Genomic DNA, 27403 nt, shown 5'->3' with positions numbered 1-27403 from the left:
ATAGATCCCGACCAACCAGTGACCCTGTCTATGACACTGTTTGATCTATAGATAGATCCCGACCAACCAGTGACCCTGTCCATGACACTGTTTGATTTATAGATAGATCCCGACCAACCAGTGACCCTGTCCATGACACTGTTTGATCTATAGATAGATCCCTACCAACCAGTGACCCTGTCCATGACACTGTTTGATCTATAGATAGATCCCGACCAACCAGTGACCCTGTCCATGACACTGTTTGATCTGTAGATAGATCCCGACCAACCAGTGACCCTGTCTATGATACTGTTTGATCTATAGATAGATCCCGACCAACCAGTGACCCTGTCCATGACACTGTTTGATCTATAGATAGATCCCTACCAACCAGTGACCCTGTCCATGACACTGTTTGATCTATAGATAGATCTCAACCAACCAGTGACCCTGTCTATGACACTGTTTGATCTATAGATAGATCCCGACCAACCAGTGACCCTGTCCATGACACTGTTTGATCTGTAGATAGATCCCGACCAACCAGTGACCCTGTCTATGATACTGTTTGATCTATAGATAGATCCCGACCAACCAGTGACCCTGTCCATGACACTGTTTGATCTGTAGATAGATCCCGACCAACCAGTGACCCTGTCTATGATACTGTTTGATCTATAGATAGATCCCGACCAACCAGTGACCCTGTCCATGACACTGTTTGATCTATAGATAGATCCCGACCAACCAGTGACCCTGTCCATGACACTGTTTGATTTATAGATAGATCCCGACCAACCAGTGACCCTGTCCATGACACTGTTTGATCTATAGATAGATCCCTACCAACCAGTGACCCTGTCCATGACACTGTTTGATCTATAGATAGATCTCGACCAACCAGTGACCCTGTCTATGACACTGTTTGATCTACAGATAGATCCCGACCAACCAGTGACCCTGTCCATGACACTGTTTGATCTGTAGATAGATCCCGACCAACCAGTGACCCTGTCTGCGATACTGTTTGATCTATAGATAGATCCCGACCAACCAGTGACCCTGTCCATGACACTGTTTGATCTATAGATAGATCCCTACCAACCAGTGACCCTGTCCATGACACTGTTTGATCTATAGATAGATCTCGACCAACCAGTGACCCTGTCTATGACACTGTTTGATCTATAGATAGATCCCGACCAACCAGTGACCCTGTCCATGACACTGTTTGATCTGTAGATAGATCCCGACCAACCAGTGACCCTGTCTATGATACTGTTTGATCTATAGATAGATCCCGACCAACCAGTGACCCTGTCCATGACACTGTTTGATCTGTAGATAGATCCCGACCAACCAGTGACCCTGTCTATGATACTGTTTGATCTATAGATAGATCCCGACCAACCAGTGACCCTGTCCATGACACTGTTTGATCTATAGATAGATCCCTACCAACCAGTGACCCTGTCCATGACACTGTTTGATCTATAGATAGATCCCGACCAACCAGTGACCCTGTCCATGACACTGTTTGATCTGTAGATAGATCCCGACCAACCAGTGACCCTGTCTATGATACTGTTTGATCTATAGATAGATCCCGACCAACCAGTGACCCTGTCTATGACACTGTTTGATCTGTAGATAGATCCCGACCAACCAGTGACCCTGTCTATGATACTGTTTGATCTATAGATAGATCCCGACCAACCAGTGACCCTGTCTATGACACTGTTTGATCTATAGATAGATCCCTACCAACCAGTGACCCTGTCTATGACACTGTTTGATCTATAGATAGATCCCGACCAACCAGTGACCCTGTCCATGACACTGTTTGATCTACAGATAGATCCCGACCAACCAGTGACCCTGTCCATGACACTGTTTGATCTATAGATAGTTCCCGACCAACCAGTGACCCTGTCTATGACACTGTTTGATCTATAGATAGATCCCTACCAACCAGTGACCCTGTCCATGACACTGTTTGATCTATAGATAGATCCCGACCAACCAGTGACCCTGTCCATGACACTGTTTGATCTACAGATAGATCCCGACCAACCAGTGACCCTGTCCATGACACTGTTTGATCTATAGATAGATCCCGACCAACCAGTGACCCTGTCTATGACACTGTTTGATCTATAGATAGATCCCGACCAACCAGTGACCCTGTCTATGACAATGTTTGATCTATAGATAGATCTCGACCAACCAGTGACCCTGTCCATGACACTGTTTGATCTATAGATAGATCCCGACCAACCAGTGACCCTGTCCATGACACTGTTTGATCTATAGATAGATCCCGACCAACCAGTGACCCTGTCCATGACACTGTTTGATCTACAGATAGATCCCGACCAACCAGTGACCCTGTCCATGACACTGTTTGATCTATAGATAGATCCCGACCAACCAGTGACCCTGTCTATGACACTGTTTGATCTATAGATAGATCCCTACCAACCAGTGACCCTGTCTATGACACTGTTTGATCTATAGATAGATCCCGACCAACCAGTGACCCTGTCCATGACACTGTTTGATCTACAGATAGATCCCGACCAACCAGTGACCCTGTCCATGACACTGTTTGATCTATAGATAGATCCCGACCAACCAGTGACCCTGTCCATGACACTGTTTGATCTATAGATAGATCCCGACCAACCAGTGACCCTGTCTATGACACTGTTTGATCTATAGATAGATCCCGACCAACCAGTGACCCTGTCCATGACACTGTTTGATCTACAGATAGATCCCGACCAACCAGTGACCCTGTCCATGACACTGTTTGATCTATAGATAGATCCCGACCAACCAGTGACCCTGTCTATGACACTGTTTGATCTATAGATAGATCCCGACCAACCAGTGACCCTGTCTATGACACTGTTTGATCTATAGATAGATCCCGACCAACCAGTGACCCTGTCCATGACACAGTCGAGGACAACAACCGAAGCCTTCACTTTGTCATCGTTACTTTCTATCAACTCTGGACCAATACACTACCAGTTAAAAATGTCTTTAAAAATAATTCTCAAACCAAAAATTCTCTCCCGCTAAACATAATGAATACGACTGGGACAAAAGGGGGATATTAAATAAATATATATATAAGAAACAAACTATTAAACATATTTGAAGAGGGAAAATGAATAGAGGGACAGAATTCAAACTGCACGTATATAAGTTAGGAAATCAATAGATACATATGGATAATTTGAGTGTACAGAGCAAGTTTCAATTATGGGCCAGAGGCGTTCTCGGAAAGTGAGAAAATGTACCCTAAAGACAGTGTTTGTCCTATAATAGAACCACTCTTTTAATGAGATGACAGATTTTAATGACTCGTAATAAAGTTGTCATGTTTTACCGGCGTCACAAATCAATAATAAAGTAAAATGAGACAAAAAGGAGTTATATAATTCGTAGGTTCGTCACAATCTAACTGATATTTAAAGATTAAGGTGCTTGTAAAATATATATATATTTATGTTAAGATCCTTTAATATACTGCTTTGTTAACCTATCTGCTGTCTACAGCAGAAGGTACAATGGATCAAATAATATATTACGTCACAGATTATATTTCAAATTTTCACTTTTGTTAAAAGAAAAAGGATTTTGTAATTCAACTATATGTTTGTTTTTAAGTACTTCTAAAGTATAATGTACTTTATTAAGACACGGTATTTTATCATGGTTATGGGACCGAAAAATATTATCAATTATATATCGTAAAAACGTAACTTTTCTATGGAACATTATAGAAGCGTGTAGGCTTAGAACAGTTTGTTGTAATAAGTTTATACTCACCTGAACTGTGTCACGCAATATTGCATATCTAATTGGAGGCATTTTCCACACATCGTATCATGCATTGCCATGTCAACAGCGTTCAGATTACAGCATAAATGTGTCCCTAAAAGGGTTCACGATTCCATGTTACCGACTTCCAACCGGTTAGGTTTAGTTTAATCTCATAATTCTCTTTTCCGTGGTGATCTGTTTACAGTGACAGCAAAATTCGGTTGTTACGTAACAGTTTCTTGTCAGATTTTTTTTTTCATCTAAACCTTCTTTTCAGCTAATATGTCTTTGCCAAGTACAACGGAAAAATGTTACAGTATATCAATTATAGCAAACAATTAATAAAGTTATTGTGCATAATTATCAAACTTAAATGAGGAAGCTAAGCATAACAGAATGTTTTATATTCTTGAGTTACACAAATTCAACAAACATCTTCTGGATCCAGTTCGTCTGTTTATGCCTTGTAATGTTTATACTAAAACGCCACACACGCTAAGAACATCGATCAGTTAATTAAGTCCAGAATTTTCACAATACATAAAGCACGAAAATATGCGTAACTTATTCCGCATACCTGAAGCAAGTCACACGGCATGCCTGAACTACGCTGTCCCAGTAACCAACCGGTTGTCGATGCAACGTGTGAAAACACACAAAAGCTTCGTAAACATAATCGCAAGATATTTCAAGCAAAAAAGGAAAACAGAAAAACTGCTTAATCCACTTACCAAACTGCCTTCCACATCTGATTCGTTTGGATCCATTCTAAAGATGGGAAGCGGGGCTCTGTTTTTGACACGAATTTTGACTGATTTGTATAACACTAGTTTCCACACAAATACTTCGACTTCCGCTCGTAGCGCTCGCTTTACTGCGTTATTTCTCATATCAAACTCACGCAGCAGGATATATCATGACTCCCATCATACCTTGCGACTAACAGCCTATCAGATCACTTGGGAAACGTGACAGCCTTCCTATGTCCGAGTTCTTCATATATTATTGGCCAATTTTAGTTGGGCTGTCATCGAATCACAAATTAAGTCTGAAATTTTATTATAATATTTGACTTTGACTTTAGAGTAAAAAGTTTGTTCGTACCAGAACGCCTTAATAACTGATTTATTATTTTAATCCATTACACGAAGCAGTGAGAAGAAAAATACTAATGATGATTTGAAGTGCTTTGTATTGTTTCTTCAATAATAGTTAAAACAACTTTTCATATCAAACTACTTATTTTCAAATTACCAAATTTTACAAATAACACATTCACACAACTTACCAATACTTTCTTTTCTTCTCTTTTTAACGACAATGTTTTTGTTATTTACTGTATAGCACTATAAGTTACATACAGTTTTCAGCATCGTAACCGTATTTGATTAATATTGTTAAATTACCACAAAACTTCGAAAGGAAAAACGTCAAAAGGTCATAGTTCATGAGAAAGAGTATTGCTCAAATGTATTGTTGATGAAGGTAAATATAAAGAATGGAAACATCAAATTATTCAACTTACAGCTACCAGAATATAAAAAGATGTTATTCTTAGGCTCAGAATTCAACCATATACAGGGAAAAGAGGTATTTGGCTCAATATTTATTGGCATGTACTTTATAAAGTTATAAATGCTTATTTTAAAGGTATTCCTATGTAATAATAATTGAAATTTTATACATAAAATATAGATTACCTGATATGAATATCAGTAGAATTATTATAACATTTTTCTAACGTTTTCTTTTCATGTAAAAAGAACATTGGTACCACATAGTTCTTCAAACTCATAATTTACGTCATCTAGCAGCGAGAATAATCGTTGTTAGTTTTTCTGTACCATCAACTATTTATGTCATAGTTCTTGCAAACCTTGCTACATACTCTTTGTGTTGTACACAAAGTGGAAATATCATTGAATAACGTTTGTTTGTCTTCAGCAGTTTAATACTGTGGTCCTCAAAAACCTGTCAAATAATATTTTCATTCATGTTCTTTGATTACTTAATAGTTGGGGTGTCCTTTACGAATACCTGTGTGCGTTTAAACCTTTATCTTATGTTACTTAAAACCCTATTAATGACATCTTCCTATCTGCTTCTCGTCTTACCAAACTGTGGGAAAATTCTTTATGAATATTTGTGTTTCATACAAACTTACCATATTATATATAACTACTTTCTGTTTGAGATACATAACAGTAAGGATATCCTTCTAGTGATCATTGAGCTACCAAAAAGTCGATGTATCCTTTACGAATGCCTCTGTGCTTTCTTCTTTTTAGGTTATGGTGATTATAAACGTATAAAGAAATAGCTTGATATATAATGTTTGTGTTTTCAAACAGATGATATTTTTTACGATTATATGTGTGTGTTTATTACATTTACCTATAGCTCTTATAAATGTTTCCAATAATATCTTGTTATATCCTATTTGAGCTAATTAACACTGGCAATATCTTTTACAAACGTTTTTGTATTCTCAATTATTTATATTATGGTCTACATAAATATATAAAATTACATGTTCCTAATTGCTATTTCAGTTTTATAAAAGTGGCGTAGACGTTACAACTGTTTCAATGCTATGGTCCTCAAAAATTCTACCAAATTCCACCCTGTTTTTCCTACTCTATGTGTTATCTGCTAGTTTGGATAATCTTTGCAAATATTCTTGTGCTTTCAGTGGTTCATTCAATGGCCCTCACGTGCCTTCACAATAAAATCACACTAACTGCTCTTTCTATTACCTAACCGTTTGGATATCTTTTTTCAATGTTTGAATTCAACATTTTATGTCATGGCCCTTATAAACCTATAAAAAGATATATTCCAACATGTTTTTCTTTTAGCTAACAGTAAGAATATCCTATATAATACTGTATATACCTCTACAACGTTTCTAACGGCCTTATAAACCTATAAAATGATATATTCCAACATGTTTTTTTCTCTTAGTTAACAGTAAGAATATCCTATATAATACTTAACATACCTCTGGACCTTTTCCAATGGCCTTTATAAACCTACAAAATGATATATTCCAACATGTTTTTCCTTTTAGTTAACAGTAAGAATATCCTATATAATACTTTACATACCTCTAGAACTTTCCTCTGGCCATTATTAACCTATAAAATAATATATTGCACTTTTTTTTTTTTTAATAAACAGCAATAATATCCCATAAAATACTTTAGATACCTCTACCAGTTTTCCCATGGCCCTTATAAACCTATAAAATGAGATACTGCAAAATGTATTTTCCATTAATTAACAGTAAGAATATCCTATATAATAATTTAGATACCTCTATAACTTTTAAAATAGCCCTTATAAACCTATAAAATGATATATTCCAACATGTTTTTTTTTCTTTTATCTAACAGTAAGAATATCCTATATGATACTTTACATACCTCTAGAACTTTTCCCATGGCCCTGATAAACCTATAAAATGATATATTCCAACATGTTTTTTTTATCTAACAGTAAGAATATCCTATATGATTCTTTACATACCTCCAGAACTTTTCCGATAGCCCTGATAAACCTATAAAATGATATATTCCAACATGTTTTTTCTTTTAGTTAACAGTAAGAATATCCTATATAATACTTTACATATGTCTCTAAAACTTTTCCCATGTCCCTTATAAACCTATAAAATGACATATTCCAACATGTTTTTGTTTTAGTTAACAGTAAGAATATCCTATATAATACTTTACATACCTATAGAAATTCTCCCATGGCCATAATAAACCTAGAAAATGATATATTCCAACATGTTTTTCTTTTAGTTAACAGTAAGAAAATGCTATATGATACTTTACATACCTCTAGAACTTTTCCCATGACCCTTATAAACCCATAAATTGAAAAATTAAAAAATGTTTATTTCCTTTAATTAACAGTTCGAATATCATGTATACTACTTTAATAACCTATAGAACTTTTCCCATGGACCTTATAAACAAATAAAATAATATATTGCAACATGTTTTTTCTTTTAGTTAACAGTAAGAATGTCCTATGTAATAATTTACATACCTCAAGAACGTTTTCCATTGCCTTTATAAAGCTTTAAAATGATATATTCCAACATGCTTTTCTTTTAGTTAACAGTAAGAACTCCCTATATAATACTTTACATACCTCTAAAACATTTCCCGTGGCCGTTATAAACCTATAAAATGATATATTCCAAAATGTTTTTTTCTCTAATTAACAGTATGTATATCCTCTATAATACTTTACATACCTCTAGAACATTTCCCATGGCCCTTCTAAACCAATAAAATGATATATTCCATCATGTTTTCTCTTTTAGTTAACATTAAGTATATCCTATATAATAATTTACATACCTCAAGAACTTTTCCATTGACTTTATAAAGCTGTAAAATGATATATTCCAACATGTTTTTTTTCTTTTAGTTAACACTAAGAATATCCTATATACCTCTATACATTCCTCTAGAACTTTTCCGATAGCCCTTATAAACCTATAAAATTATATATTCCAACATGCTTTTCTTTTAGTAATCAGTAAGAACTTCCTATATAATACTTTACATACCTCTGAAACATTTTCAATGGCCGTTATAAACCTATAAAGTGATGTATTCCAAAATGTTTTTTCTTTAATTAACAGTAAGTATATCCTGTATAATACTTTTCATACCTCTAGAACTATTCCAACGGCCCTTATTAACCTATTAAACGGTATATTCCACAATGTTTTTTGTTTTAACTAACAGTAAGAATATCCCATATAATAATTAACGTACCTCTAGAACTTTCCCATTACCCTTATAATACCATAAATTGAAAAATTCAAAAAATGTTTTTTCCTTTAATTAACAGTACGAATATCATGTATAATACTTTAAATACCTATAGAACCTTTTTGATGGCCCTTATAAACCATTAAAATGATATATTCCTACGTGTTTTTTTTCTTTTAGTTAATGGTAGGAATATCCTATATAATAATTTACATACCTATAGAACATTTCTCATGGCACTTATAAAACTATAAAATGATTTACTCCAAAATCTTTTTTTATTGAGCAAACAGTTTGAATATCCTAAATAATACTTTTTATACCTCTAGAACTTTTCACATGGCCCTTATAAACCTAGAAAATGATATATTCCAAAATGTTTTTTTTTTAGTTAACAGTAAGAATATCCTATATAATACTTTACATACCTATGAAATATTTCTCATGTCCGTTATAAATCTATAAAATGATGTATTCCAAAATATTTTTTGTTTAATTAACAGTATGTATATCCTATATAATACTTTTCATACTTCTAGAACTTTTCCAATGGCCCTTATAAACCTATAAAATTATATATTCCAACATACTTTTCTTTTAGTAAACAGTATGAACTTCCTATATAATACTTTACATACCTCTGAAATATTTCCCATGGCCGTTATAAACCTATAAAATGATGTATTCCAAAATGTTTTTTGTTTAATTAACAGTATGTATATCCTATATAATACTTTTCATACTTCTAGAACTTTTCCAATGGCCCTTATAAACCTATTAAACGATATATTCCAAAATGTTTTTTGTTTTAAGTAACAGTAAGAATATCCCATATAATAATTAACGTACCTCTAGAATTTTCCCATGACCGTTATAAACCCATAAATTGAAAAATTAAAAAATGTTTCTTTCCTTTAATTAACAGTACGAATATCATGTATAATACTTTACATACCTCTAGAACTTTTCCCATGTTCTTCATAAACCTATAAAATCAAATATATTCCACAATGTTTTTTTTGTCTTTTTGTTAGCAGTAAAAATATCCGATATAATACTTTACATACCTCTAGCACTTTTCCCATGACCCGTATAAACCCATAAAATGATATATTCCAATTTGTTTTTTCTTTTAGTTAACAGTAAGAATACCCTATATAATACTTAACATACCTATAAAACTTTTCTAGCGACACTTATAAAACTATAAAATGAAATATTCAAATGGTTTTTTTTCTTTTAGCTAACAGTATGAATATCCTAAATAATACTTTTTGTACCTCTAGCACGTTTCCCATGGCCCTTAAAAACCTATAAAATGATATAATTCAACATGTTTTCTTTTAGTTAACTGTAAGAATATCCTATATAATAATTTACATACCTCAAGCACTTTTCCCATTGCTTTTATAAAGCTCTAAAATGATATATTCCACATGATTTTTTTTCTTTTAGCTAACAGTAAGAATATCCTATATGATACTTTACATACCTCTAGAACATTTCTTATGAACCTCATAAACCAATAAGATGATATATTCCAACATGTTGTTTTCTTTTATTTAAGAGTAAGAAAATGCTATATGATACTTTACACACCTCTAGAACTTACCCATAGTTCTTATAAACCTATAAAATGATATATTCCAACATGTTTTTCTTTTAGTAACAGTAAGAATGTCCTATATAATAAATTACATACCTCAAGAACTTTTCCCATTGCCTTTATAAGGCTTTAAAATGATATATTCCAACATACTTTTCTTTTAGTTAACAGTAAGAACTTCCTATATAATACTTTACATACCTCTAGAACATTTCCCATGGCCGTTATAAACCTATAAAATGATATATTCCAAAATGTTTTTTCTCTAATTAACAGTATGTATATCCTCTATAATACTTTACATACCTCTAGAACATTTCCCATGGCCCTTCTAAACCAATAAAATGATATATTCCAGTAGGTGTTTTGTTTTAACTAACAGTAAGAATACCCCATATAATAATTAACGTACCTCCAGACCTTTTCCTATGACCCTTATAAACCGATAAATTGAAAAATTAAAAAAATGTTTTTTTCCTTTAATTAACAGTACAAATATCATGTATAATACTTTACATACCACTACAACGTTTCCCATGGTCTTTATAAACCTATAAAATCATATATTTTCCTTTTTTTTTTCTTTTTGTTAGCAGTAAAAATATCCGATATAATACTTTACACACCTCTAGAACTTTTCCCATGGTCCTTATAAACCTACAAAAAGATATATTCCAAAATGTTTTTTTTTCTTTTGGTTAGCAGTAAAAATATCCGATATAATACTTCACATACCTATAGAACATTTCCCACGGCCGTTATAAACCTATAAAATGAAAAATTTCAAAATGTTTTTTCTTTTAGTTTACAGTATGAATAATCTATGCAATACCTTACATACCTCTAGAACTTTTTTGATGGCCCTTATAAACCAATAAAATGATATATTACAACATTTTTTTTTCTTTTAGTTAACAGTAAAAAAATGCTATATGATACTTTACATACCTCTAGAACTTTTCTTATGGACTTTATAAACCAATAAAGTGATACATTCCAATATCTTTTTTCTTTTAGTTAACAGTAAGAATATCCTATATGATACTTTACATACCTCTAGAATTTTTCCAATGGCCCTTATAAACCTATAAAATGATATATTCCAACATGTTTTTCTCTTTAGTTAACAGTAAGAATATCCTATATAATACTTTACATACCTCTAAACTTTCCCATGAACCTTATAAACCTATAAAATTATATATTCCAACTTGTTTTTCTTTTTAGTTAACAGTAAGAATATTCTATATAATACTTTACATACATCTAGAACATTTCCCATGACCCTTATAAACCCATAAATAGAAATATTAAAAAATGTTTTTTCGTTTAATTAACAGTACGAATATCATGTATAATACTTTACATACCTCTAGAACGTTTCCCATGTTCTTCATAAACCTATAAAATCATATATATTCCACAATGTTTTTTTTTGTTTTGTCAGCAGTAAAAATATCCGATATAATACTTTACATACCTCTACCACTTTTCCCATGACCCGCATAAACCCATAAAATGATATACTCCAAAATGTTTTTTTCTTTAATTAAAAGTAGGAATATCCTATATATTACTTTACATACCTGTAAATCTTTCCCAATGGCTCTTATAAACCTATAAAATCATATATTCCAATATGTTTTTTCTTTTAGTAAACAGTAAGAATACCCTATATAATACTTAACATACCTGTAGACCTTTTTTAATGACACTTATAAAACTATAAAATGAAATATTCAAATGGTTTTTTTTTTAGCTAACAGTATGAATATCCTAAATAATACTTTTTATACCACTAGCACTTTTCCAATGGCCTTATTTGCGTATTAAATGATATATTCCACAATGTTTTTTTTTTATCTAAGAGTAAGAATATCCCATATAATAATTAACGTACCTTTAGAACTTTTTCCATGGACCTTATAAACCTATAAATTGATATATTAAAAAATGTTTTTGTTTTTTTCATTAACAGTACGAATATCATGTATAATACTTTACATACCTATAGAACTTTTCCCATCGATCTTATTAACAAATAAAATGATATATTGCAACATGTTTTTTTCTTTTAGTTGACAGTAAGAATATTCTATATGATACTTTAAATACCTCTAGAACTTTTCCAATGACCCTTATAAACCTATAAAATGATATATTCCTACGTGTTTTCTTTCTTTCAGGTAATGGTAGGAATATCCTATATTATAATTTACATACCTCTAGATCTTATCTAATGGCCCTTAGAAACCTTTAAAATGATTTATTCCAAAATCTTTTTATTATTCAGCTAACAGTATGAAATATATACTAAATAATACTTTAGATACCTCTAGAACATTTCCCATGGCTCTTATAAACCTATAAAATGATATATTCCACATTTTTTTCTTTTAATAAACAGTAGGAATATCCCATAAAAAACTTTAGATACTTCTACCACTTTTCCCATGGTCCTTATAAACCTATAAAATGAGATACTGCAAAATGTATTTTCCATTAAATAACAGTAAGAATATCCTATATGATACATTACATACCTCTAGAACATTTCCCATGGCCCTGATAAACCTATAAAATGATATATTCCAACATGATTTTTCTTTTAGTTAACAGTAAGAATCACCTGTATAATAATTTACATACCTCTAGAACATTTCTTATGAACCTCATAAACCAATAAAATGATATATTCCAAGATGTTGTTTTCTTTTAGTTAAGAGTAAGAAAATGCTATATGATACTTTACACACCTCTAGAACTTACCCATGGTTCTTATAAACCTATAAAATGATATATTCCAAAATGTTATTTCTCTATATTTAAGAGTAAGAATATTCTATATAACTCTATACATACCTCTAGAACTTTTCCGATAGCCCTTATAAACCAATAAAATGATATATTCCAACATGTTTTTTCTTTTAATTGACAGTAAGAATATTCTATATGATACTTTACATAGCTCTAGAACTTTTCCAATGGCCCTTGTAAACCTGTAAAATGATATATTCCAACATGTTTTTCTTTTAGTTAACAGTAAGAATGTCCTGTATAATAATTTACATACCTCAAGATCTTTCCCATTGCCTTTATAAAGCTTTAAAATGATATATTCCAACATGCTTTTCTTTTAGTTAACAGTAAGAACTTCCTATATAATACTTTACATACCTCTAGAACATTTCCCATGGCCGTTATAAACCTATAAAATGATATATTCCAAAATGTTTTTTCTCTAATTAACAGTATGTATATCCTCTATAATACTTTACATACCTCTAGAACATTTCCCATGGCCCTTCTAAACCAATAAAATGATATATTCCAGTAGGTATTTTGTTTTAACTAACAGTAAGAATATCCCATATAATAATTAACGTATCTCTAGACCTTTTCCTATGACCCTTATAAACCCATAAATTGAAAAATTAAAAAAATGTTTTTTTCCTTTAATTAACAGTACAAATATCATGTATAATACTTTACATACCACTACAACGTTTCCCATGGTCTTTATAAACCTATAAAATCATATATTTTCCTTTTTTTTTTCTTTTTGTTAGCAGTAAAAATATCCGATATAATACTTTACATACCTCTAGAACATTTCCCATGACCGTTATAAACCTATAAAAGGATATATTCCAAAATGTTTTTTCTTTAATGAACAGTAAGAATACCCTATATAATGCTATACATACCTGTAAAACTATTCCAACGGCGTTAATAAACGTATAAAATGATATATTCCAACTTGTTTTTTCTTTAAGTTAACAGTAATAATATCCTATATAATACGTTACATACCTCTAGAACATTTCCCATGGACCTTATAAACCTATATAATGGTATATTCCAACATGTTTTTCTTTTAATTAACAGTAAGAATATCCTATATAATACTTTATATACCTCTAGAACTTTTCCCATGGCCCTTATAAACTTGTAAAATGATATATTCCAACATGTTTTTTGTCTTAGTTAACAATAAGAATATCCTATATAATACATATATATGGCCCTTATAAACCTATAAAATGATATATTCCAACATGTTTTTTTCTTTCAGTTAACAGTAAAAAAAATGCTATATGATACTTTACATACCTCTAGAACTTTTCAAATGGCCCTTATAAACCTCTGAAATGATATATTCCAACATGTTTTCTCTTTTAGCTAACAGTAAGAATATCCTATGTAATACTTTACATACCTCTCAAACTTTCCTATGAACCTTATAAACCGATAAAATTATATATTCCAACTTGTTTTTCTCTTTTAGTTAACAGTAAGAATGTTCTATATAATACTTTACATACATCTAGAACCTTTCACATGACCCTTGTAAACCCATAAATAGAAAAATTAAAAAATGTTTTTTTCGTTTAATTAACAGTAATAATATCATGTATAATACTTTACATATCTCTAGAACGTTTCCCATGTTCTTCATAAACCTATAAAATCATATATATTCCACAATGTTTTTTTTTCTTTTTGATAGCAGTAAAAATATCCGATATAATACTTTACATACCTCTAGCACTTTTCCCATGACCCGTATAAACCCATAAAATGATATATTCCAAAATGTTTTTTCTTTAATTAACAGTAAGAATATCCTATATATTACTTTACATACCTGTAAATCTTTCCCAATGGCTCTTATAAACCTATAAAATATATATTCCAATATGTTTTTTCTTTTAGTAAACAGTGAGAATACCCTATATAATACTTAACATACCTGTAGAACTTTTCTAATGACACTTATAAAACTATAAAATAAAATATTCAAATGTTTTTTTTTCTTTTAGCTACTAGTATGAATATCCTAAATAATACTTTTTATACCTCTAGCACTTTTCCCATGGCCCTTATAAACCTATAAAATGATATAATTCAACATATTTTCTTTTAGTTAACAGTAAGAATATCCTATATAATAATTTACATACCTCAAGCACTTTTCCCATTGCCTTTATAAAGCTGTAAAATGATATATTCCACATGATTTTTTTTCTTTTAGTTAACAGTAAGAATATCCTCTATATCTCTATATATTGCTCTAGAATTTTTCCGATAGCCCTTATAAACCTATAAAATAATATATTCCAACATGTTTTTTCTTTTAATTAACAGTAAGAATATTCCATAAAATACTTTAGATACCTCTAGCACTTTTCCTAAGGTCCTTATTAACCGATAAAATGATATATTCCAAAATGTTTTTTTTATTTAACAGTAAGAAGATCCTATATAATAATTTACATACCTCTAGAACTTTTCCAATTGCAGTTATAAACCTATAAAATGATATATTCCAAAAAATGTTTTTCTAGACAATAGTAAGAATATCCTATATAATACTTTACATACTTCTAGAACCTTTCCCATGGTCCTTATAAACCTATAAATGATATATTCCAACATGTTTTTCTTTTAGTTAACAGTAAGAATATAGTATATAATACTTTTATACCTCTAGAACTTTTCCCACTGCGCTTATAAACCTATAAAATGATATATTCCAAAATGTTATTTCTCTATATTTAAGAGTAAGAATGTCCTATATAATAATTTACATACCTCAAGAACTTTTCCCATTGCCTTTATAAGGCTTTAAAATGATATATTCCAACATACTTTTCTTTTAGTTAACAGTAAGAACTTCCTATATAATACTTTACATACCTCTAGAACATTTCCCATGGCCGTTATAAACCTATAAAATGATATATTCCAAAATGTTTTTTCTCTAATTAACAGTATGTATATCCTCTATAATACTTTACATACCTCTAGAACATTTCCCATGGCCCTTCTAAACCAATAAAATGATATATTCCAGTAGGTGTTTTGTTTTAACTAACAGTAAGAATACCCCATATAATAATTAACGTACCTCTAGACCTTTTCCTATGACCCTTATAAACCCATAAATTGAAAAATTAAAAAAATGTTTTTTTCCTTTAATTAACAGTACAAATATCATGTATAATATTTTACATACCACTACAACGTTTCCCATGGTCTTTATAAACCTATAAAATCATATATTTTCCTTTTTTTTTTTCTTTTTGTTAGCAGTTAAAATATCCGATATAATACTTTACACACCTCTAGAACTTTTCCCATGGTCCTTATAAACCTACAAAAAGATATATTCCAAAATGTTTTTTTTCTTTTGGTTAGCAGTAAAAATATCCGATATAATACTTTACATACCTATAGAACATTTCCCACGGCCGTTATAAACCTATAAAATGAAAAATTTCAAAATGTTTTTTCTTTTAGTTTACAGTATGAATAATCTATGCAATACCTTACATACCTCTAGAACTTTTTTGATGGCCCTATAAAATCATATATTTTCCTTTTTTTTTTCTTTTTGTTCGCAGTAAAAATATCCTATATAATACTTTACACACCTCTAGAACTTTTCCCATGGTCCTTATAAACCTACAAAAAGATATTTTCCAAAATGTTTTTTTTTCTTTTGGTTAGCAGTAAAAATATTCGATATAATACTTTACATACCTATAGAACATTTCCCACGGCCGTTATAAACCTATAAAATGAAAAATTTCAAAATGTTTTTTCTTTTAGTTCACAGTATGAATAATCTATGCAATACCTTACATACCTCTAGAACTTTTTGATGGCCCTTATAAACCAATAAAATGATATATTCCTCCGTGATTTTCTTTTAGTTAATAGCAGGAATATCCTATATAATACTTTACATACCTATAAAACTTCTCCCGTGGCCCTAATAAACCTAGAAAATAATATATTCCAACATGATTTTCTTTTAGTTAACAGTAACAATATCCTATATAATAATTTACATACCTCTAGAACTTTTCTTATGGCACTCATAAACCAATAAAATGATATATTCCAATATGTTTTTTCTTTTAGTTAACAGTAAATAAATGCTATTTGATACTTTCATACCTCTAGCACTTTTCCTATGGTCCTTATAAACCGATAAAAGGACATATTCCAAAATGTTTTTTTTACTTAAAAGTAAGAAGATCCTATATTATAATTTACATACCTCTAGAACTTTTCCAATTGCAGTTATAAACCTATAAAATGATATATTCCAAAAAATGTTTTTCTAGATAATAGTAAGAATATCCCATATAATACATATATATGGCCCTTATAAACCTATAAAATGACATATTCCAACATGATTTTTTTCTTTTAGATAACAGTAAAATAATGCTATATGATACTTTACATACCTCTAGAACTTTTCTTATGGACTTTATAAACCAATAAAGTGATATATTCCAATATCTTTTTTCTTTTAGTTAACAGTAAGAAAATGCTATATGATACTTTACATATCTCTAGAATTTCTCCAATGGCTCTTATAAACCTCTGAAATGATATATTCCAACATGTTTCCCCTTTTAGCTAACAGTAAGAATATCCTATGTAATACTTTACACACCTCTCAAACTTTCCCATGAACCTTATAAACCTATAAAATTATATATTCCAACTTGTTTTTCTCTTTTAGTTAACAGTAAGAATGTTCTATATAATACTTTACATACATCTAGAACATTTCCCATGACCCTTGTAAACCCATAAATAGAAAAATTAAAAAATGTTTTTTTCGTTTAATTAACAGTACGAATATCATGTATAATACTTTACATACCTCTAGAACGTTTCCCATGTTCTTCATAAACCTATAAAATCATATATATTCCACAATGTTTTTTTCTATTTGTCGGCAGTAAAAATATCCGATATAATACTTTACATACCTCTAGCACTTTTCCCATGACCCGCATAAACCCATAAAATGATATATTCCAAAATGTTTTTTTCTTTAATTAAAAGTAGGAATATCCTATATATTACTTTACATACCTGTAAATCTTTCCCAATGGCTCTTATAAACCTATAAAATCATATATTCCAATATGTTTTTTCTTTTAGTAAACAGTAAGAATATCCTATACAATACATATATATGGCCCTTATAAACCTATAAAATGATATATTCCACCATGTTTTTTTTCTTTCAGTTAACAGTAAAAAAAATGCTATATGATACTTTACATACCTCTAGAACTTTTCAAATGGCCCTTATAAACCTCTGAAATGATATATTCCAACATGTTTTCTCTTTTAGCTAACAGTAAGAATATCCTATGTAATACTTTACATACCTCTCAAACTTTCCCATGAACCTTATAAACCTATAAAATTATATATTCCAACTTGTTTTTCTCTTTTAGTTAACAGTAAGAATGTTCTATATAATACTTTACATACATCTAGAACCTTTCACATGACCCTTGTAAACCCATAAATAGAAAAATTAAAAAATGTTTTTTTCGTTTAATTAACAGTAATAATATCATGTATAATACTTTACATATCTCTAGAACGTTTCCCATGTTCTTCATAAACCTATAAAATCATATATATTCCACAATGTTTTTTTTCTTTTTGATAGCAGTAAAAATATCCGATATAATACTTTACATACCTCTAGCACTTTTCCCATGACCCGTATAAACCCATAAAATGATACATTCCAAAACGTTTTTTCTTTAATTAACAGTAAGAATATCCTATATATTACTTTACATACCTGTAAATCTTTCCCAATGGCTCTTATAAACCTATAAAATCATATATTCCAATATGTTTTTTCTTTTAGTAAACAGTGAGAATACCCTATATAATACTTAACATACCTGTAGAACTTTTCTAATGACACTTATAAAAGTATAAAATGAAATATTCAAATGGTTTTTTTTTCTTTTAGCTAACAGTATGAATATCCTAAATAATACTTTTTATACCTCTAGCACTTTTCCCATGGCCCTTATAAACCTATAAAATGATATAATTCAACATATTTTCTTTTAGTTAACAGTAAGAATATCCTATATAATAATTTACATACCTCAAGCACTTTTCCCATTGCCTTTATAAAGCTGTAAAATGATATATTCCACATGATTTTTTTTCTTTTAGTTAACAGTAAGAATATCCTCTATATCTCTATACATTGCTCTAGAATTTTTCCGATAGCCCTTATAAACCTATAAAATGATATATTCCAACATGTTTTTTCTTTTAATTAACAGTAAGAATATTCCATAAAATACTTTAGATACCTCTAGCACTTTTCCTAAGGTCCTTATTAACCGATAAAATGATATATTCCAAAATGTTTTTTTTTATTTAACAGTAAGAAGATCCTATATAATAATTTACATACCTCTAGAACTTTTCCCATTGCAGTTATAAACCTATAAAATGATATATTCCAAAAAATGTTTTTCTAGATAATAGTAAGAATATCCTATATAATACTTTACATACTTCTAGAACCTTTCCCATGGTCCTTATAAACCTATAAATGATATATTCCAACATGTTTTTCTTTTAGTTAACAGTAAGAATATAGTATATAATACTTTTATACCTCTAGAACTTTTCCCACTGCGCTTATAAACCTATAAAATGATATATTCCAAAATGTTATTTCTCTATATTTAAGAGTAAGAATATCCTATATAACTCTATACATACCTCTAGATTTTTTCCGATAGCCCATATAAACCAATGAAATGATATATTCCAACATGTTTTTCTTTTAGTAAACAGTAAGAATATCCTATATAATACTTTTCATACCTCTGGGACTTTTTTGATGACCCTTATAAACCAATAAAATGATATATTCCAAAATGTTTTTTTTCTTTTGGTTAGCAGTAAAAATATCCGATATAATACTTTACATACCTATAGAATATTTCCCACGGCCGTTATAAACCTATAAAATGAAAAATTTCAAAATGTTTTTTCTTTTAGTTTACAGTATGAATAATCTATGCAATACCTTACATACCTCTAGAACTTTTTCGAGGGCTCTTATAAACAAATAAAATGATATATTCCTCCGTGTTTTTCTTTTAGTTAACAGCAGGAATATCCTATGTAATAATTTACATATCTATAGAACATTTCCCATGGCACTTATAAAACTATAAAATGATATATTCCAACATGTTTTTTTCTTTTAATTAACAGTAAGAATATCCAACAAAGTATATTTTATACATCTTGCACTTTTCTCATGGCCCTTATAAACCTGTAAAATGACATATTCCAACATGTTGTTGTTTTAGTTAACAATAAGAATATCCTATATAATACTTTACATACCTATAAAACTTCTCCCATGGCCCTAATAAACCTAGAAAATAATATATTCCAACATGATTTTCTTTTAGTTAACAGTAAGAATATCCTATATAATAATTTACATACCTCTAGAACTTTTCTTATGGCCCTCATAAACCAATAAAACGATATATTCCAATATGTTTTTTTCTTTTAGTTAACAGTAAATAAATGCTATTTGATACTTTACATACCTCTAGCACTTTTCTATGGTCCTTATAAACCGATAAAATGATATATTTCAAAATGTTTTTTTTTCTTAACAGTAAGAATATCCTATATAATACTTTACACACCTCTAGAACCTTTCCCATGGTCCTTATAAACCTATAAATGATATATTCCAACATGTTTTTCTTTTAGTTAACAGAAAGAATATCCTATATAATACTTTACACACCTCTAGAACGTTTCCCGTGGTCCTTATAAACCTACAAAATGATATATTCCAACATGTTTTTCTTTTAGTTAATAGTAAGAATATCCTATATAATAATTTACATACCTCAAGAACTTTTCCCATTGCCTTTATAAAGCTGTAAAATGATATATTCCACATGTTTATTTTTCTTTTAGTTAAGAGTAAGAATATCCTATATAACTCTATAAATACCTCTAGAACTTTTCCGATATCCCTTATAAACCAATAAAATGATATATTCCAACATGTTTTTTTTATCTAAGAGTAAGAATATCTCATATAATAATTAACGTACCTCTAGAACTTTTCCCATGGACCTTATAAACCCATAAATTGATATATTAAAAATGTTTTTGTTCCTTTAATTAACAGTACGAACATCATGTATAATACGTTACATACCTATAGAACTTTTCCCATGGCCCTTATAAACCAATAAAATGATATATTCCAACATGTTTCTTCTTTTATTTGACAGTAAGAATATTCTATATAATACTTTACATAACTCTAGAACTTTTCCAATGGCCCTTATAAACCTATAAAATGATATATTCCAACATGTTTTTTCTTTTAGTTAACAGTAAGAATATCCTATACAATACATATATATGGCCCTTATAAACCTGTAAAATGATATATTACACATTTTTTTCTTTTAATTAACAGTAAGAATATTCCATAAAATACTTTAGATATCTCTTGCACTTTTCCTATGGTCCTTATAAATCGGTAAAATGATATATTCCAAAATGTTTTTTTTACTTAACAGTAAGAAGATCCTATATAATAATTTACATACCTCTAGAACTTTTCCCATTGCAGTTATAAACCTATAAAATGATATATTCCAAAAAATTTTTTTTCTAGATAATAGTAAGAATATCCTATATAATACTTTACACACCTCTAGAACCTTTCCCATGGTCCTTATAAACCTATAAATGATATATTCCAACATGTTTTTCTTTTAGTTAACAGTAAGAATATACTATATAATACTTTCATACCTCTAGAACTTTTCCCATTGCACTTATAAACCTATAAAATGATATATTCCAAAATGTTATTTCTCTATATTTAAGAGTAAGAATATTCTATATAACTCTATACATACCTCTAGAACTTTTCCGATAGCCCTTATAAACCAATAAAATGATATATTCCAACATGTTTTTTCTTTTAATTGACAGTAAGAATATTCTATATGATACTTTACATAGCTCTAGAACTTTTCCAATGGCCCTTGTAAACCTGTAAAATGATATATTCCAACATGTTTTTCTTTTAGTTAACAGTAAGAATATCCTATATAATAATTTACATACATCTAGAACTTTTCCAATTGTACTTATAAACCTATAAAATGATATATTCCAAAATGTTTTTTGTTTTATTTAACATTAAGAATATCCTATGTAATAATATACATACCTCAAGATCTTTTCCAATTGCCTTTATAAAGCTGTAAAATGATATATTCCAACATGATTTTCTTTTGGTCAACAGTAAGAATATCCTATATAATAATTTACATTCCTCTAGAACTTTTCTTATGGCCCTCATAAACAAATAAAATGATATATTCCAATATGTTTTTTCTTTTAGTTAACAGTAAAAAAATGCTATTTGATACTTTACACACCTCTAGAACTTTTCCAATGGCCCTTATAAACCTGTAAAATGATATATTCGAACATGTTTTCTCTTTTAGCTAACAGTAAGAATATCCTATATAATACTTTACACACCTCTAGAACTTTTCCCATGGTCCTTATAAACCTACAAAAAGATATTTTCCAAAATGTTTTTTTTCTTTTAGTTAACAGTAAGAATATCCTCTGTATCTCTATACATTGCTCTAGAATTTTTCCGATAGCCCTTATAAACCTATAAAATGATATATTCCAACATGCTTTTTTTTTAGTTAACAGTAAGAAGTTCCTATATAATACTTTACATACCTCTAGAACATTTCCCATGGCCGTTATAAACTTATAAAATGATATATTCCAAAATTTTTTTTAAATCTAACAGTAAGAATATCCCATATAATAATTAACGTACCTCTAGAACTTTTCCCATGACCCTTATAAACCCACAAATAGGAAAATTAAAAAATGTTTTTTCCTTTAATTAAGAGTACGAATATCATGTATAATACTTTACATACCTCTAGAACGTTTCCCATGGTCCTCATAAACCTATAAAATCATATATATTCCAAAATGTTTTTTTTTTCTTTTTGTTAGCAGTAAAAATATCCGATATAATACTTTACACACCTATAGAACTTTTCCCACGGCCGTTATAAACCTATAAAATGAAAAATTTCAAAATGTTTTTTCCTTTAGTTAACAGTATGAATAACCTATGTAATACCTTACATACCTCTAGAACCTTTTTGATGGCCCTTATAAACCAATAAAATGATATATTCCTCCGTGTTTTTCTTTTAGTTAATAGCAGGAATATCCTATGTAATAATTTACATACCTATAGAACTTTTCCCATGGCACTTATAAAACTATAATATGATATATTCCAACATGTTGTTTTTTTTAATTAAGAGTAGGAATATCCAACAAAGTATATTTTATACATCTAGCACCTTTCTCATGGCCCTTTTAAACCTATAAAATGATATATTCCAAAATGTTTTTTCTTTAATTAACAGTAAGAATATCCTATACTGTATAATACTTTACATACCTCTAGATCTTTTCCCATGGCCCTTAAAAACCTATAAAATGATATATTAAAAAATGTTTATCCTTTAATTAACAGTAAGAATATCTTATATAATACTTTACATACTTATAGAACTTTTCTTTCGGCCCTTATAAACCCATAAAATGAAAAATTTCAAAATGTTTTTTCCTTTAGTTAACAGTATGAATAACCTATATAATACTTTTCATAACTCTATAACTTTTTGATGGTCCTTATAAACCTGTAAAATGATATATTCCAACATGTTTTTTTTCTTTAATTAACAGTAAGTATATCCTATATAATACTTTTCATACCTCTAGAACTTTTGGCCCTTATTAACCTTTTCCAATGATGTTAAGAACATCTCACATGTTAGGCTTGTCAAACTAAACAACTGCATGAGTGCCATTATCATTTTATTATATTGCCCGTATAAATTTATCAATATATGTTTTCCTACACGCTCTTTGAATTACCTAACAATAAAAATTGTTTACGAATGTTTGTATATCTTCAGCAATTTATGCAGTGATCCTTATTAATCCTACCATATCCTTTGGATATCCTTTCAGCACTTTATGTAATGGTCTTCAGAAATGTTCAAAATTATAGTCAGGTTCGTACTCTTTCAATTACCTGAAGTGAGTTAATCATTTAACACTTTGTACGTGCCTTAGGCATTTTATACAATGGTTCAGACACTTCTATCAATTTATATTAGGCTGCGTTTTACATGAGTTACCTGAGATTAGAAATATCCTTTATGAATATTTGTGATCCTTCAGCGTTTGATGATATAGTCCTCCTAAACCTCTTCACTTATATCTTTCTACATGCTCTTTGTGTTACATAACAGTGGGAACATTTTTATGAATATTTATGTGCCTTCACATGTTTATACTATAACACTTAAAAATCTATAAAGTGATGAATTCCTAGATGTTATTTTGTCACTTTACAGTGTGAATATTTTTTTACAAATATTTATGTTCCTCCAGTTTATTCACTGTTGTTTTGAACAGTGCTAAATTGTATTTCAAGTATTGTTAGAGTTTAATACATTGCTTTTTATTTGAAACCCGGTTGTAGCAACGTGCCATTTTAAACCGTTTTCTGCTTACAGTTCTTTATCTTATGGCCCTTATAAACTTATAGAATGATATCTTCCTTCAGGTTCTTTCTGTTACCTAACGGTGGGAATATCCTGTACGAATGTTTGAGTGTTATATCTAAGCAAACTATCTGTAAAATGTACTGGATATAACAACATATAAGTGGACAGAACAGGCACTCTGTTCCAATAGATACAACAGTTGAAAAAGTAAACATTAGTTTAAGTTTTACACATACAACTGTACACGTTTAACTTTTCGCATCACAAGAGTTTGTATGTTGATACGCAATAGTTTCGTAATATGAGGGTCGCGGGTTCGCATCCCCGTCGCGCCAAACATGCTCGCCCTTTCAGCCGTGGGGGCGTTATAATGTACGGTCAATCCCATTAATCGTTGGTAAAAGAGTAGCCCAAGTACTCATTCCACATCTAGTTGCATATGAAGAAAGAGGAACTTTTGTTCGATACGCTAATTTGAATGTGAGGAAAGACCAGCTTCTACTGGAGGCACACTGTAACGTACTTACTGTTATTCATTTATTTTATCACCTACATTCGTTTCAGCTTCATGCATGTAGCTTGTATTGTTAAAAGTGCATTGTGCTAGTCCCGCCTGTTCTATAAATTTGTAAAGATTCTCGAGTGTAAGAATGAACAGTATGTTTTACTTTGTTGCAAAGTGCAATTTCGAGAATTTCGCCTAAAGGTTGTAAAATGTCGCTCTAAGTAAGACACAGTGACAGAATATTGTTTGGTCGTTACAGTCAGTATATTATAATCCTCGGAAGCTATAACTGTGATAAACGCTTGTTAACCGGAAAACTACGAATATTTAACTATAAATGTGTATATAGATTTCGAGCATTATGAACCGTTCATTTTCAAAAAATTAACTTCGGACGTTACTATTTCTTCAAAGCCATCGCGTAACTTCTGCAAGAAAACAACTAATGTGTGAAGAGTAGAGCTAGCTTCAAGTGAAGTGTACCTGGGTATCAACATAAAGTAATTTGTACCTCGTGGATCTGGCCCGTTGATAAAATATTCAGTTCCAGACCAAATAGAAGACTGAATATTGTTTCTAAATTTGTAAAAATTGTGTATATAAATAATTATTTGTAATAACTATTATAATAAACTGAATTGGTTATTTGTTGTTTTTCTATACCAAAATATATTTGTGTTAAGTTTGGTTTGAAAATAGCTACACGAGGGCTATCTGCGCTAGCCGTCTCTAAGTTAGCAATGTAAGACTAGAGGGAAGGCAGCTAGTCATCACCACCCACCAACAACTCTTGGGCTACTCTTTTACCAACGAATAGTGGGATTGAGCGTCACATTTTAACGCCCCTACGGTTGAAAGGGCGGGCATGTTCGGTGCGACCGGGATTCAAACCCGCGACCCGCTGATTACAAGTCGAACGCCTCAACACGCTTGGCCATGCCGGGCCGGGCGGTGAATGACCTCCCTCTGTCAGCAATTCTGGATGAGAATTGGCTATGTCTGAGCTTTCACACATTGTAGAAGTAATTCTTTGAAGACAAGTTGACTGTGGAACAGAAGCCCGTCAAGGATGGTGGTAGACGATCCAAAATACCACTAGAATTGGTAGAATCACGGGGTGGTTTGGAAGAAAGCCTAAATATTTAGAAGGATTAATATGGGAGATGGACTATACAATTTTCATAGAAAGTACTCCAACCTGAAAATTCCTACAAATGTGAAAACACAAAGCATTTTAATTTTGTTTGTTTCTGAATGAGTACAAAGCTACACAATTAGCTGTCCGTGCTCTGCTCACCAAGGGCATCGAAACTTGGTTTCTAGTGTAGTAAGTCTGCAGACATATTGATTTTCCACTTGGTGACGACATTTTAATAGTTTTCAAACATTATGATAAGGAAGGCTAACAATTCACAAAACAAAGACAATCCAGTGGAAATTTCATTGGCATAAACGAGTACATTATATCAATATAAAAGTGTTTGTTTTTGTTTGTTTGTTTCTTGAATTTCGCGCAAAGCTAGCCTAGGGCTATCTGCGCTGGCCGTCCTTAATTTAGCAGTGTAAGACTAAAGGGAAGGCAGCTAGTCATTACCACCCACTGGCAACTTTTGGGCTACTCTTTTACCAACGAATAGTTGGATTGACCGTCACATTATAACGCCCCATGGCTGAAAGGGCGAGCATGTTCGGTGCGACCGGGATTCGAACCCGCGACCCTCGGATTACGAGTCTAACGCCTTAACACACTTGGCCATGCCGAGCCCCAATATACCAGTGAACGTGAAACATATGTTGTAAGTTGCCGTTCAGATTAAAAATGATATTATATCCACTACTGTAAAAAAAAGAAGGAGAATCCTTAAATGACGGTAATCTGCCTTAAAGAAAGACACATACATTACAGATATGATGATGAAATGTATTTTAAAAACACTAGACGAGAAACAAGCCCTTATGATAAGAATATCTTCAAACTGTTTAATGATATGAAATAAAAATAGCCCATGGACTAATAGCTGAACTCCCCATCCCCTTTGGGGAATTTCCCATATTATGTTTTCTATATACTGCAGTATACGTCTAATAAAAATATAGCTGTCAGGAGTTTCATCCTGGGTTAACATAAAACATAGGAAGAGGTTAAATAAACTGAATTGGGTAGAGATTACTGAATGTTCCAAACTACAGTTAT

At 30.5% G+C, this 27403-nt stretch overlaps 1 protein-coding gene across 1 annotated transcript in view; it reads right to left on the bottom strand.

Annotated features, from left to right (window-relative positions):
- Nucleotides 1-4731, bottom strand: part of LOC143239666 (uncharacterized) — a 54717-nt gene extending 49986 nt beyond the window's left edge. The window contains exon 1 of the mRNA XM_076481015.1: nt 4548-4731. Coding sequence (XP_076337130.1) covers nt 4548-4706 — 159 coding nt within the window. The 5' untranslated portion in view covers nt 4707-4731. The remainder of the gene's footprint in view (nt 1-4547) is intronic.
- Between the last annotated feature and the right edge of the window lie 22672 nt (nt 4732-27403).

The sequence above is a fragment of the Tachypleus tridentatus genome, chromosome 2 (assembly GCF_004210375.1).
Source record: "Tachypleus tridentatus isolate NWPU-2018 chromosome 2, ASM421037v1, whole genome shotgun sequence".
NCBI lineage: Eukaryota > Metazoa > Arthropoda > Merostomata > Xiphosura > Limulidae > Tachypleus > Tachypleus tridentatus.
The sequence above is the reverse complement of the archived record's forward strand: the minus strand, read 5'-3'. Positions and strand labels throughout refer to the sequence as shown.